The 15080-nt window shown below is 41.1% G+C and overlaps 1 protein-coding gene across 1 annotated transcript in view; it reads left to right on the top strand.

Moving 5' to 3' along the window:
* The first annotated feature begins 841 nt into the window (after positions 1–841).
* Positions 842–15080, top strand: part of sema3e (sema domain, immunoglobulin domain (Ig), short basic domain, secreted, (semaphorin) 3E) — a 29837-nt gene continuing 15598 nt past the window's right edge. Inside the window, exons 1-3 of the mRNA XM_027009692.3 lie at positions 842–1514; positions 14000–14160; positions 14918–14977. Of these exons, the coding sequence (XP_026865493.2) occupies positions 1403–1514; positions 14000–14160; positions 14918–14977 (333 nt within the window). The 5' untranslated portion in view covers positions 842–1402. The remainder of the gene's footprint in view (positions 1515–13999; positions 14161–14917; positions 14978–15080) is intronic.

Below are 15080 nucleotides of genomic sequence, written 5' to 3'. Positions count from 1 at the left end.
TGGGCTGCTCATGTTCAGGGCGTGTTTGGAGAGCCACTCAGGGAACACAGCCGGAGCCTCATGAGCAAGACTGGCCATGAGAACCATGATGAGGGTTTCTGTAGCCTGAGAACAAAGACCCACATAGACCAGACAGTGAAAAGGAGAAGAAGAGAAGAAGGAAAGACCTGTAAATAAGGGTAAATTAGAAGAGAAGAGAAGAGAAGAGAAGAGAAGAGAAGAGAAGAGAAGAGAAGAGAAGAGAAGAGAAGAGAAGAGAAGAGAAAATTTAGATGGTACATAGAGCAATAGCTTGTGGTTAGTCATTCTAATGAATTCAGCATTGGCCAAGCCTACTACAAGCTCTGTAACAGATGGAAGAGATGACTCTTTGCGTGACCTCAGTTCTCCAGGGAACAGTGTTGAAGGTTTGTTTTCGAATGCTTGGCCCTTGAGCAGCAGCACAGTACTTTCAAGTGTTAACTGTATATTCCCCTGGAGTAGGCCACCAATCAGAAGAGCAACTTCATTCCTAGGAATGATATTCAGACTGCTATGCAACAGCACATTTGGATTGGTAAGGAAGGTCCCTCTCTCCCTGTCATTAAAGACGCCAGTAGATTGGGAGCCTGTATTTGACGTCACGTATGGCAAAGTTCTAAAAACGCTGACATGAGTGTAGGCAGGGATAAAGAAAGATCCAAGGAAAACAAAGAAATAAATGAAGAACCATAGCAAATGCGCACGGTCTAGCAGGTGACGGATGAAATGTATGAGAGGAGAGAAAAACAGCAGCAGAGGGTTGAACGGAGAGAGGCAGAACAGCCAGGGGGAGGGGGTGGTGAGAGGCAGGCGAGAGCTTGGCTGGAATCCATGTTAGCAGCAGGGGAGTGGAGCAGTCAGTAGGGGAGGACGGCTGGGTGGCACGTGGAGAGGCAGTATTTCACAGAGCTGTAGAGGAGAGAGGGGGGAGAGCAGAAGGTGGAGGGAAGCAGACAAGGGCTGCTTCTTCTTAGTTCTCCGAGGGAGCCGTGTGCCTGGATCGCTGCGAAACCCACGCGGCCCTCGACTGACACGTGGTGCTGCACGCACACCCTCACGTTGTGCGGAGTGAGTTTGGGGAAGGCTGGGACTGTCAGGCAGACAGCCAGGGGTTGAGTCACAGCTCTGCGCGTTCTTGAGACCAGCTGCACCCTGAAAGCCACGCGCCGAAGGCTTCGTTAGCAGGCACGCCACGGGAGCTACACGTGCACGCCCGCCTGCCTGCGCCACCTTTGAGGATTTATGAGCTGAGCCCTGCCACCATGCCTCGGTGACTGCACGCCTGTTGGATCAGAGTCTGCTGTCTCCCAGCTGGACGATGGAGGCTCCAGGGTGGTAGAGAGGGAGTGTGAAAGGCGCTGGAGGGGCAGTGAGGGCGAGGATGGCGCTGTGTGCGTGGACCCTCACCCTCGCACTTTACATGGCACTGGGGAGCAACTTGGCAGTGCAAGGGGCGAGAAGCAACTATCCACGACTGCGTCTGTCCCACAAGGGTAAGGCAACAGGTGTGGGTGCTGAGATCATGGGTGTGTGTACTCAAGAGTGAATTAAATTAAAACTGTACAGCCACATTAACTGTAGCTGCATGCAATGTGAGTTGGCCAACAGTCCATCAAGTCTAATGATATGGCTGAGTGGGATTTAATGCCGAGTTGCTGCACTTCAGTGTGCAGGTCAGTGCATGTTGAACAGATTAAGAGGGTGCATACTTTACAAGGCTTTTCCAGTATTCTTTCATTACAAGTATCAGAAAAAAATCCTTTATCAGAGACAGGTTGACTTAGCAGTCAGCACATCAGGATATATGTAATACACAGTAAAACTAAAGTAAATACACATAAATTGCATTTAAAATGTCTAAATAATACAAAGCATCTAAACTGAATTTCAGTATATGTTCTTCACTAATTAAGGGTCACTTAACAAAAAAGCAGACAATTGAACATAAAATCCAATATATTGGATCCAATATATTGAAATGGCTAAAACCAGCAGTCAGGTCATAAGAAATCCATCTGAAAAGCCACAAGTGTTTTTACTACATTCTTTGACGTTTACATTTTCTTAATATAAAAACTCTATCATACTAGATTTAATAAATGAGGTCACTTGCTGACTTTATTCAAACCTGGAGCTCTTACTGAGAAGTGAGAATGAAACTTTGCTTTCAATAAACATGTCAACTCCTGTCCACGAGTGTTTTTCCTTTATGTTACGGTGACTGATCTACTACAATGTGGCTTTCTTTAAACTCCAGAGGTTCAGTGAAAGAGCATCAGTCACTCATTTTGTTATGCTGGTGTCAGCCTGTTTGCAGTGTTATGCAGGAAAGATGAGGGTACCCTTTGTAGATAGCTACACACCCTACCCCTGGAAAATGCTATCTCTCCACCTTCCACCCCCTCTTTCTGATTAGTTTGACCTGGTCACAGTGACAATATAAGAATCATCCTCAAAAAGACAGTGAGAGTTGGAATTATGTCTGCGTGTTCTTTTGCCAGCCTGGCCTCTTTACCGCTTTACCTCCTTCTGTAAACTGTATCCCTTTCCACTTACTCCTGGCCTGCAATCAGTAAAACATATGATTGGATTTTACAATCTTGTGCATCATAATATAACGAGTATAACAGTGTATAAAAAATAACAATGACAAGTATAACAAAGGCATATTGATGACTTTACTCATGGTAGGTGGGCATCATGATCGACATGCTCAAAAGAAATAGCCTTCTAGTTAAATGCTTCTATTTCCTTGCTCTAAATTTTGGATTCTTTCCTAACACAATCACCCGCAATGTGATTCTCACCTCCATGTTTCTGCTTTTGATCAGCCATCTACACCGAGTCTCTCCCTCTCTGTCTCAAGCAGTCTATCTTTTACTGTTTACTTCACACCCTGCTTTCTCTCTCACACTCTTTCTGTCACCCTGTTTCCTGCATGTTTGGACTGATAAATCATGCTTCACCATACAGGGCAGGGAAGCGTGTTTTTATGTGCATCCTATCATTATGGAATGAAAAACATCTTGGATCTAATACATGTCAGTCCGTTGCTAGTGTTAACAGCCTGAATGCTTCAGTGTGTGCGGAGGCATTCGTTGATCTTGGAGGCAGTTACAGGAGAGAGGTGTGCGGTTAAGCTTCATGGCTTGCACCCTTGAGATATTAACGTGTCTTAAATTATATACAGCATGAAAACAGGGAAGCAATTGAAGTCAGCTTTGTTTTGATCTGTCAGCAGCCATACAGGTTGCTCCAGGAGAAGTGTAGTTTAGGGTTCTCAGGTCAGCAGGAACCTGTGGCAATGTGTTTATAGCTTTACTTTGGGTGATTTTAATGCTCTTTGAGTTTCTCTAGCCATTTTACAGCCTTCTGCACTCTGCAATGGTGAATGACTTGTTTGCTAAATTTGGCTAAATGTTATATTTTAACTGCACTTTTGAGTGTGCTGCAAAATAACAGTTTTTTTTCACTTTGTCATGACTTCAAACTCATGCTGACAAAGGATTCTCTCACCATGTGTCTTTTCGAAAATGGTAATTATTAAGATAAATCTTCTAGGGTGTGTTGTCCTGCAGTGTTAAATGATGTCACAATAGGCAGAGGATAATAGCAATTAAGTTTCATTACTCAGCACGATCTTCAAGAGAACCTCTTCTTAGGTAATTTGACCAAACAAAGGCAGATTAATGGGACAGAAAGACCAAAAGAAAAGATTTGACTGCTGCTCTTCCAAAGCCCCCCAAATTGCTATATGGTCATATAATAACTCCAGTTTGAGCAAAGCTTTCCACAATCAAACTTCTCATTGCAAAGATTCCATTGCCCAGTGGCTTTGATTATTAAGGCATAGCCACATTACAAGCTGTCTGGAGATCTATGGAGTCCATATGGGCAACTCCCATTTAAAATGTCCAACACCCGAGTACTCCAACAACCAGCATGTGTTTCAGCTTAAACGTTTTATCCAAAAGAAAAGATAGTTACCTTATAGGTATGGCTCAGTAGTAAGGGTGGTGTGAGGCAAACATTTCAAAAGCAAATTTGCATGAAGCATTGATCCATTGTTTCTGGATTTTCTTGGAAGTTGAATTTTAAATACTTCTACAATTTGGGGGTGTATTTATGTGGAGCTGCCTGGGTGGTTCCACACATTGAAAACTATGTGGTGTGCAGTTTTAATCTAAAATGGTTAAAACATAACTCTGAAGCCAGATATAACTAGAGGATATGCTTTGTAGTTAAGAGAAGGAAAGTGTTATGTTGAAGAAGAATAAACCACCCTTTATTGAGGTATGAAAATTGCCTGCCCGAGATATTTGAGTCTACGCCAGTGATGCATTCCAGTACAGACAGCCAACTCATATCTACACTCAGGTATTGTTTAGAGTGTCACACTATGCCACTGGATTATCCATAGCCTACTGAAGTCACTTCTCCAGAGCAACCACAATTTTGCCCTCTTCTATGGCAGTGACCAGGGGGGTTAAAAAGCACATTGGGCACATGATCTCCAATAGCTGTATATCTATCCCTGAAATTAGTTTAAATCATCTCCAAACATTATTTCAAAACACTTCCACCTGGTCCTAGAGAATGGGACTCTTAAATGATGTAACAGTGTTATGACAGAGTTAGAGTTTCGTGCATTACCTTGTGTAAATAAACGTCTCTGCATGTACCATAGTATCACAGAACATTTACATTTGCCAAAATTTAAACATGTGCTGCCAAACAAACTTAAGAGCTTTTAGTATAAAAGCAGAAGGTTTCTTATCATGAATTTATAAATATTCAGATATACCTGTCCAATAACAAGTTTCACCTAGCACTGTTTGTATTAAAATAACATTTGATCAAATTAGTGGTCTAAACCCGGATACAGAAACAATTTGGATTAATTCTTTTTAAGGATATATGTCTTTGTGGGACTCTGTGCATCCAGATATTGACTGGAATCCAGTCAATCAGCCTTTTACCAATTACTTGATTCCTAATATCTGGCTTATCCATCGTTACCTATATAGTTGCAAACTAAAAGATTGCATATAATCCTCTAAATCTGTGGAGCACCACCTGCTGCTAAACAACAAGACCTTTAAGCCTCCCCAATCTGCCCTCTGGTTTTGTTTTACCAGCTTTTGCCTAGGATGCAGATGATAGACGGTAGCACTGAAGTCTGTGTTTAATTTAATGCTCTCTTTTAAATCGATAGTACAACAGCCCCAAAGTCAGCTCAGGTTGCGAGAAGGTTCAAGTTGTAATTGCTAGTGTGCCACCCCTGCCTGAGATGTAATTTTAAACCAGCCTTTGAGCAGAAGAAAGAGCCCATCTATGCTACCGATGCCTTTAAATGATTTTGCTCAGGGTCATTTACTTAAAAGGATGTGGGAGTGCCAGAATAACAAAGTCTATGTGTATTTATATGAGGGAGGGAATATATAAATTCCCCTCAATTCTGCCATGTTTATTAATTTTTATATCATAAACACTTTTCATGACAGGCTGTTCATGTGTTGGTCTCTGGTATAACCAGGATAACAGTTTCACTATTTGGCAATTAAATAGCCGATTTTTAATGCCCTCACTCACTCAGCACATAAAAGGAGGAGGATTTATTGGTGTCTGCTGTCTGCTGTTTAATTAGATCTGTTATTCCCTGGCTTTGCTGTGTGTGCTCCTAGTAAGTTAGGTAATTAATGATGTACTTAGGACAGAGAAAAAACCTGGTCTTGCTGCAGCATTGACCTCATATACTTGGAATGGCAACAGAACACATTCAGCATATATATCTCTTTCACTCTCATCACACCACCCACTCTTCTTTTCTTAGTATTTCTCCTGAGATCTAAGAGAGGTCTATTTACCCAATAAACCCATCACTTCCTTTCAAATATGGGAGTTGAGGTGTTGTCATGGAGACAGCTTCTCCAGAGAGAGAGAGAGAGAGAGAATGTGGTGGGGACTCCTGAGTTTGTAATAAAACATCTCAGCCAGTGCAATCAGTAGGGGACAAAATGGACACATACATATACTTAAGATACACTTTCTCCTAGAAGCAAAAATGTGTTCTGAATTAGATCTCTGAAACTGTTTTTCCTAGTGGAGACAATGCAAGCATAAACGTGCCTTTATCCTTAGCACTGAACAGCCGTGACAGTTCAAAATGATCCACAGTATGGATTGCTGTGTGCATCCTGAAGTCTGTGTGCTCCTTTCTGCACTAGACCTTCTTCCCTGGATACCCCAAAGGTCACGTTTCCTTAATTTTCTCTTGACATTGTCAACAACACCCCACTTTATATTTCCTCACTGTTTCATGTGGCATTTGAGCAGTGACATCACATACAAATTTACAAAAACAACAGGGCCAAAAAAGATGGGGGTTGTTGTTATTCGCAAAAGGTCCAGTCTGTCTTCTCCACCAGTGGGAAGTGAATATCCTGATTTTAGGCTATATTTATTTTCTTTTGTGGAAGATTACTCACGCCATTTTGTTGAGTAATGCTAAGAGTTTATGCACCTTTCAAGACTCCTCATGTTTAACTTACAGTGGCATCCCCCTGGGAAGGAGCTTAAACAAAACTAATCATTCTAATGCCTGGGAATGAATTAAAGTGTAACATTAATCACAAAGTTGCTCTTAGCGGAGGGCTATTTTCATCCCGACTCACAAAGATTTACAATACTGTTTTAGCGCTCTAGAATCAATAACTAATTTTAATTTAAAGCTTTCTGCTTTTCTCTGCTACACCAATCATTGTTTCTTTCTCTCTTTCTCATTCCCAGTCTGTATCATTATGTCACATGTCTGTAACTTTCCAGTCAGGGTTATATATGAGAGTGAAGAGCTTATTATCATTTATGAAGCTAATTCTCCATTTACTTCTTTCTACACCTCTATTCATGTGTTAAAAGTATTTGTGAAGTAAGTGTGCAAGAGACCTTAACATTTCCAAAACCTGTTTACTGTATATTTTGTATTACAATCATTGCAGATTCTGTCTTCAGCTCAATGATAACAGGGAATTCTTAGTTTATCCCAGGTGGGGAAAATGATAGGATTTAAATAGCGGAAATTCCCTCTCCGTATCTTCAAAGCATGCAGTTCTACACATGTATGGACATTGACTGTAAGTGGAAACAATCATTATGTTCAAACACTCAGGGGTCTTTCTGCAACTGAGTAATATGTCCACTTATATGTACATTTTTCTTGTCAGTACAAAAAGAGGAAAAATACCAAAGTAAGAGTGATTTCCCTCCAGATGCTGCCTCAGAATCATCTCAAACATATTTGTGGATTTAGGCTATATTGTTACCTAAAATGTGATTTCTTCCATATAAACAATTGTCATAAAAGTATTACTGTCACCTTAGAGTTTTGGGTAAGATGATGTAGATGGTTAGGTTTATTGCATGCTATTTGTTTTTCTTTAAAAAGATAATTTTGTATTAAAGCATGATTTCTCTGGATGCGGTAACTGGTTTTCATTGACTTGGGTTTCTTATTGTCAGCAAGGTTTCCATTTTCTGAAAAATCATGCTATATAAACAAATGTAATTATGTCTAATTACAGTTTTGTGCTGGGTGAAACCTGTCCTGTGTAGTGTAGAATTACATATGTCCCATTATATACTTTCATGTAAGAGACAGTCCCCAACCCCTCTTCCCCTGACTGTAGATGTTTGCTTGACACATGCCTCCTGTTTCTGAAAGAGCCGCATGTGTCCTGCCTGTCTGGTGAGTAAATGCTTGAGTCTGCTGAGAGGACATTTGGAATAAACCTCAGTGGTTTGAGCGATGAAATTCTGTAAGCCAGTACAGCTCTGTAGAAAGATGTCCAAGGCATGAGCGAGACATCATGGTACTGCAGGATAATTATTGCTCAGTAAAGCATAAAATCTGCCCTTTTTCAAAAGCAGTTGTGATTATTCTCTTTTTGCTTCATTATATTCATGCTTGACTCTGTCTCATTCTGCATATTTTCAACTACACAATAATTTTAAACAACCTACACACAAGGTGAACCCTGATGCAGTGTAAAATTAGAAGCACACACTTATGTTTTACCCAAGGACCACTGGGAATGAATGCTCCATCTCACGATATCTAGCAGTGTCTGCACATATCTCTTTGTTCTGCACTCATATCTCTCCTCATATCTGTGGGATGTGTGTGGTATCAGCATAAGGAGTTGCTCTACTCTTTAACTCTACCACTATAGCTTTTAAAGAGACTGAAAGGGCTAGAATCTCAGCCTCTCTATCAAGGTTTTACATGACACAAAGACAAAACATTTCAGTGTCAACTCGGCATGCAGACACTGTTTCATCAAGATATTCTTACATGTAGGAAGGTTTTTGCTTGAAACAATGTGTAAAAATCAGTGTTTCTAATTTCTAATTAGTAGACAGGACCTGAGAAGTAGTAGTAGTAGGTTGCAGTAATGTTTTCAGATCTCAGGCCACAGCCAGTTTAATATCTACCACACAGGAGTTTTCAGGACACTGTTGAGCCTCTATGGTGTGTGAGCCTTTGAATCTGGAAAATGCCATTTCTCTTCTTGCACAGGCTTGTGTGTGTAGTACAAACTGCATTAACTAACTGCATAATCACTGTCTTAGTCACAGTAAAACTCACAGTTCTAGCTGCCCCAAATTTCCTAAATACAAACACATGCATATACATGCACACGCTTAACAAGAAAAAATTTAAAATAGGAAATTAGACATTGCACGTTTTGTCTTGCCTCACTGCAGTACAGTTGAGACAAAGAGTGGATTGGCTGGTGGTGGCCAGGTTAATTTCCTCCGCACTTGGTAGGGCACTCAGGGATGAGGCACCATGACAGCCCTAATTTGGCACAAGTAGACAGTCTTTGATTAATACCAGTCACTGAGATCCATACAAGCCATGCACAGGCATCCAGGGGTCTGCTGGTGATATATGGAGCCCCAGAGGCATCATCTGTACAAGGCCATCCTGCCATCTGGTCTCCAGACCATGGAGATGCCCCTGCCAGTCAGGCCACAGGAAGTGCCCTCCTTTGGGCTTCAGATCAGAGAAAAGGGCCTTCACCTCCCAAGACCTGCAGCTAGAAAGACACATATAGTGTTTATCATGCTGTTCAGTCTAATTAAGGGGAAAATATGTCAGGTGTGTACATGAGGGTACCAAATACATTTGAAGGATTTATTCATTTTTATAGGTACATGCAGTTTTAATCAGGCACTAATCCAGAAGTCAACCTAGAAAAAAAAAAAGTAAGGTATCTTGGTATAACTGCACAAGAAAGCTTTAGCTCTCATTTTCTGGCTTTTCTTTGTGTGTGCAGTGACAAGGCTAAACTCTAAATGACCCATTTAAATATCCATTTGGGTACATGAGTAGACAACTCATTCAGTAATATTAAATGCTATTAAAATTTTTATTATTTTATAAATGCAGATATGTTGGTTTTGTTGCAAAGACATTCAAAATCTAGGGAAATGTTCTATTATTAAGGCAAAAAGAGAATGTCTTTTGGAGTAGAAGAGGAGAATAATATGGGTATTGATTTCTAAAAATGTATCATAATGCTTCTTTGTGATACTGAATATTTCCCTCGTGTTCTTCCACTGGCATAGTGAACAGGCATATTGAATACTGTGCTGTCTCTTAAGAGAGTTATTGCTTGGTCCAGGAAGGTTGTTCACTCTGGTCCATAAAAGAGAAAGCAGAGATCAGGTTTCCCGATGCAGGATCGGCCTTATGATAATTACCAAGGTTAGTGGGTTAACACAGTCAATATGCGAGTTTCAGGAAGGCAGCAGGCCTTGGTCAGGGCATTGAGTCCTGGGGAGCCGCAGCCTGTCACCTTGGTTACAAAATAATCTCCGTTTTCAATCAGTCTGTTTGATTAAGTGTAATTAGCATGCTTTTACTGTATCTCATGTCACATTAATCTTTACTAAGGCACTGTGTAGGCTTTTCTGTTAGAGACCTACAGTCCACACCAATCAGCAGTGCAAAAAGTCATTAAACCCAGATCTATGATAATGTGCTACTTGGTAGATTGAGAGATGGAGTAAACTCAAAGTGACACATAAAAGAGAAAGGCCCTTTTCCTCTGGCCAGAAAGTGCCTACCAATTTCTGAGAGCTGATAGCCCCCGACAGAGGGGAGGAGACATCCATCACCTCAATCGCTTCATCTTCCGCTTTCCAAAATCTGGGACTCTTCTTTGGGGAGATCCGGCAGGTCTTTTTGCCTTTAGACCAACTCACTCCTCTCAAATGGAGGGCTTAGATGGAGGAAATGGGTCTTTAGTTCAAAATAAACTAGAGCGAGAAAGAGGGAGAGAAATACACAGAGAGAGAAAGAGAGAAAGAGAGAGAGATCTGGTCAGCACATGTGGCTATACACTTGAGGGAAGGACAATTTCCACTTCAATTTTTAGGCATTATATGCATTTCCTTTATTACACTGGTGTTGAGAGGGTTGACCCAGTCATAGTGTCCTTAGTGCACATATGGCTAGCAGGCTTTTATTCATCTATCGGCTCCGGTGACTGACAATGTGAAGATATATGACAGTTATTCTGAATAAATCCATGCTATAGTCTACAAGAAGCAAAATAACAATGAATGAGAAGAAAATAAAAACAAATAAAAAGAAACATCAACACAAGCTGTCAACACAAAACAATACAGAATGTCAAAGAGGACAGGCATCGAAGAGCTGAAAACACTTTAATTATTCTGGCTGTAGAACAAAGTTTGGCTTGCATGATATATGACTCCTAATTTACTTGTTTGTTTGCTTTGAAATTTAGAAATCTGATTTTTAAATTTTTTTTTTGTTATTGTTGTTTTTATTCTGATGACAAAAGTGGAATACAGATAAGTGATGTTTCACAAAATTTCTTAAGCATTCTGCTCAAAGGGTATATCATACCAAACACTGTGGTCTTGATGCTGATTTTAATGAATGGTGTTGGGTTTCCTCTTGAATTTCAGCTTGCTGTCTCTCTCTCCTAATAGAACCTAATGGTATGACCCTTGCCCAGGGTCAGAGGCTCTTTGTGAGTTAGTATTATAAGGAGGATCAACCACTCATCGCCTCAGGGGATGCTGAATGCTAGCTTTTGGCTTGTGGTGGGACATTTGTAATTTGTTGTTTGTTCTAGCCGCATGGCTCCTTCACAAGCAATGAGGACCCACACGCCTCTTCATCAAAGCTTGAGCTGATTAATGGAACATAATACTTACTGCAGGTCATGAAGAGGTGGAAGACAGTATGTGATTCAGGGCCTAGCACAGAGCATGTCTAATTTATCTGCCTTAAATTACTGTGCTCTGCTTTATTAAAACCACAAGGATGAGGCAGAACCGATAGATTTAAGATAGGTTTAAGAAAACTAAAAGGATAGAAATCCTTTTAAAGAAAGGCCGACTTCCATGTGTGCATGTGTGCCCTATTTTATAGACTCATCATAAATAAAACAAATGCCATATCAAATAACATGAATGGGACATTTAAATCAAAGAAAAGAACAACATGGATTAATCACAGTAAATGAGCAGGAAATGACACTGTGGCTCTCAGTGTTGCTGATATCTTTTTTTTTCATATTCATATTCATTAGATATTCTCTCTTGCTCTCCATGCCAGATTTGCATGCATCTCACATACTCAGAGAACATATGCTCGAGGGTTACAGTGGAAAGATGTCAGAGGTTAACTGTTAACTGTGGGGTGACTGTATTCTAACTGCTTGAGCTCCTATGTAGGCATAACTGTTTCACTTTCCCTCCAAAACACATGCTTAGTCGTTGCTCACAGTCAAGTAAATCATCACTGCTCTTTCAAACACACAATCTCTCACAATGAATAAAATTAATTCTAAAAAGAATTAATCCAGTAATCTATCTATCTATCTATCTATCTATCTATCTATCTATCTATCTATCTATCTATCTATCTATCTATCTATCTATCTATCTATCTATCTATCTATCTATCTATCTATCTCTGCCTTTCTCTCTCTCTCTCTCTCTCTCTCTCTCTCTCTCTCTCTCTCTCTCGCTCTCTCTCATTCTCTCTCTTCCCTTTCTGTCCCCTGAAGGTATCTCATACATTATCCATCCATTCCACTGAAACAAGCAGTGAGCCTAAGAACTTTCCGGCTCAGTGGGGAGTAGCCCCTGGTCATATGTGTGAGGATATGCATGTGCCTGGCCCAATGAGCTATCTGGTCGACATTTTTTAGGATACTTTGACCAGAGACACTTTGAAATTACAAACAGGTTTTTAGAGTAGAGTATTTAACCAGAGGGCTCATGCTCACACACACGCACACACCCACACACATATACACACACACACAGACACACACACTCAAAGCAAAACCAGACGGTTGCAACTAGAGCATCTTATATAACAGGCCTGCTGGAAGCCTAGTTTTGCACATATATACACATATCACACCCAGAAAGGCCAAACTGACCAGCACTGTTGATTATACAGATATCATACTCAGTAAGGCCAAACTCACCTACACTGCTGACACCTAAACTTTGATTCCTCACACTCGATCTGTCTCATTCACAGATGCTCCTCTGAGAAGTATTGGGTTTACTTGTGGCCATAGATATGACCAGCTGAATCCTCCTGGTACTCTAGCCGTGTGGTAACACAGCCTGGGTTTGTCAAGTCAAGTCAAATTTATTTATATAGCACTTTTTACAACAGATGTTGCCACGAAGCAGCTTTACATATGTCCAAGTCCAAGCCCCCCAGTGAGAAAGCCAATGAGGACACTGGCAAGAAAAAACTCCCATGAGGAAGACTCAAAGGGGGGGCCCATTCTCCTCTGGCCGACTATGATCACCACAATAGTAACAACATAGACAGTAAGGAGCAGAATAAATAGGGAGAGAGAAAAATAAATGAATAATAATAAAATGAAAAAATAAGCAATTGTCTAGTTCGGTTTTCTAGTCTTAGTCTGGTCTCTATGCTCTGCGCATGTCCGAAACTCATCCTGCACGAGAATGTCAAGGGCAATGGAGAAGCAACTGGCTGGGATGGAGGTGTGCTGGGCTACAGCAAGGGACATCAGGGGGTGGTGGGAATAGCCATGGCAACTGAGACGGGTTGAGGCTCAGCAACATCATTACATCAGGTGTACCTCGGCAGAAAGAGATAATAGATTATTACGCATATCCAGGTACAAGGATGTATAAGTTAGGGAACTTTAATGTGCAAAGATGGACTTCGGCAGATCTAGCCATGGCAGCCTAGCAAAAAGGATAGCGCCATCAAGGAACCACAGGCGTGAGGGCTCCTTGGAACACCTCTGTTTTGTCAGGATTAAGTGAGGGAAAGTTTCTCAACATCCACTGTCAGACAGCCTTTATGCATTCCTCAATCATGCTAAACTGATAAATGTCCTCTGGTTTGGCTGAGACATATAGCTGTGTATCAGCAGCTTAGCATTGGAAACTAGCACAGTGATTACGTATAATGTCACCTAGAGGTAGCATATATAAAGAAAAAAGCAGAGGCCCTAGAACAGATCCTTGTGGGACACCATAGCTAACCTTGTTGTATGCTGAGAAATCTCTATTTATGTTAACAAACTGGTAGAGACCAGCTAAATAAGATTTAAACCAGGAAAGGGCTAGTCCCCTAATCCCAAAAACATTTTTGAGTCTGTCTAGTAAAATGTGATCTATAGTGTCAAATGTTGCACTCAGATCAAGCAATACACAAAGAGACATAACCCTGCTCAGAAGCCTACAACAGGTCATGAAGTACTTTAGTCAGAGCAGAGATGGAGTACCCTGGTCTGGAGACAATACTCCAGGGCCCAGCTCCATCAAATCTCCCTCCAGAATCCTGTTTGCTCATTCACCCATCTGTTACTTCCTTTGCAATGTCGCTTACAATTCATTCTTCGTTCCTTTCCTGTGTGTGTGTGTGTGTGTACAGAACTGTGGGAGCTGAACAGGACATGGGTGTTCCAGGTTCCAGAGGGCACTTTGCAGCACTATACTATGCTGTTGGATGAGTCTCAAGAAAGGCTGTTTATTGGAGGGAAAGACACACTCTACTCACTTAACCTGGACAGAATCAGTGCATCTCACAGAGAGGTAGGTGTGTGTGTGTGTGTGTGTGTGTGTGTGTGTGTGTGTGTGTGTGTGTGTGTGTGTGTGTGTGTGGTGGGGGGATGGGGGTGTTTTGAGTCTCTGTTTTTGTCCATAGGTTAGCCAAGGACATACGTCAGTTCTTTTTATTCAAAATTTCATTAAGTAAAGATCCGCTGACATAATATGAACAAATGGTCTCTAAAATGAATAGAAATAGCAAATGACCATATATTATAGAATCCTAATAGCTTCCTTTCAGAATACTCAACCAAGTCACAAAAAGGAATGTAATTTTCTGCATGTTGGCTCACAGTTATTTTAATGGTCCAGTATGAGCCTTTAGCTTGATCTTTATTCAGTACAGCAGAGAGTAGAGACAGTAAGAGGGGGCAGAAATGGTGTTTGCAGCTCAGACATAAACACACATAAAAGGTTAATGAGGATGTTTTCCACTAGAAGTCAGACATGGTTTACATGCTCTAGAGAAAGGCTGTTTGCTTTACTTTGGTCAGATGACCATAGACAGTACTGCTGTGTATGTGGGCCCAATAACCTCAGAGCCTTGAAAATTATATTGTTCTGTCCCTATTTATTCATGAGTTCCATAAGGAATGAAAGTCTGGAATATGTGCACTGTCCACTGCTCCACTGATAAACTTTGGGCACTGGTCACAATGAGCTCATTCACCTGACTTTACTTGGTAGGAAATCGCCAGCACTCTCCATGGTAACCTACCCTGCCATTCACTCTCTCTCTCAGATTTCCTGGGCCAGCTCAGATGAACAAGTGGAGGACTGCCTCATGCAGGGCAGAGAGAAGGTAAATTCTCTTTACACCGTGCAATGTTGTATACAATGCTTAGCTAGCATACAATTTGCAAAGACGTAATGCTTTTTGTTTTAAATTTGCACTTGGCTTGTGC

This window comes from Electrophorus electricus, chromosome 6 (genome assembly GCF_041902795.1).
Source record: "Electrophorus electricus isolate QZ-2024a chromosome 6, ASM4190279v1, whole genome shotgun sequence".
Taxonomy (NCBI): domain Eukaryota; kingdom Metazoa; phylum Chordata; class Actinopteri; order Gymnotiformes; family Gymnotidae; genus Electrophorus; species Electrophorus electricus.
The sequence above is the reverse complement of the archived record's forward strand: the minus strand, read 5'-3'. Positions and strand labels throughout refer to the sequence as shown.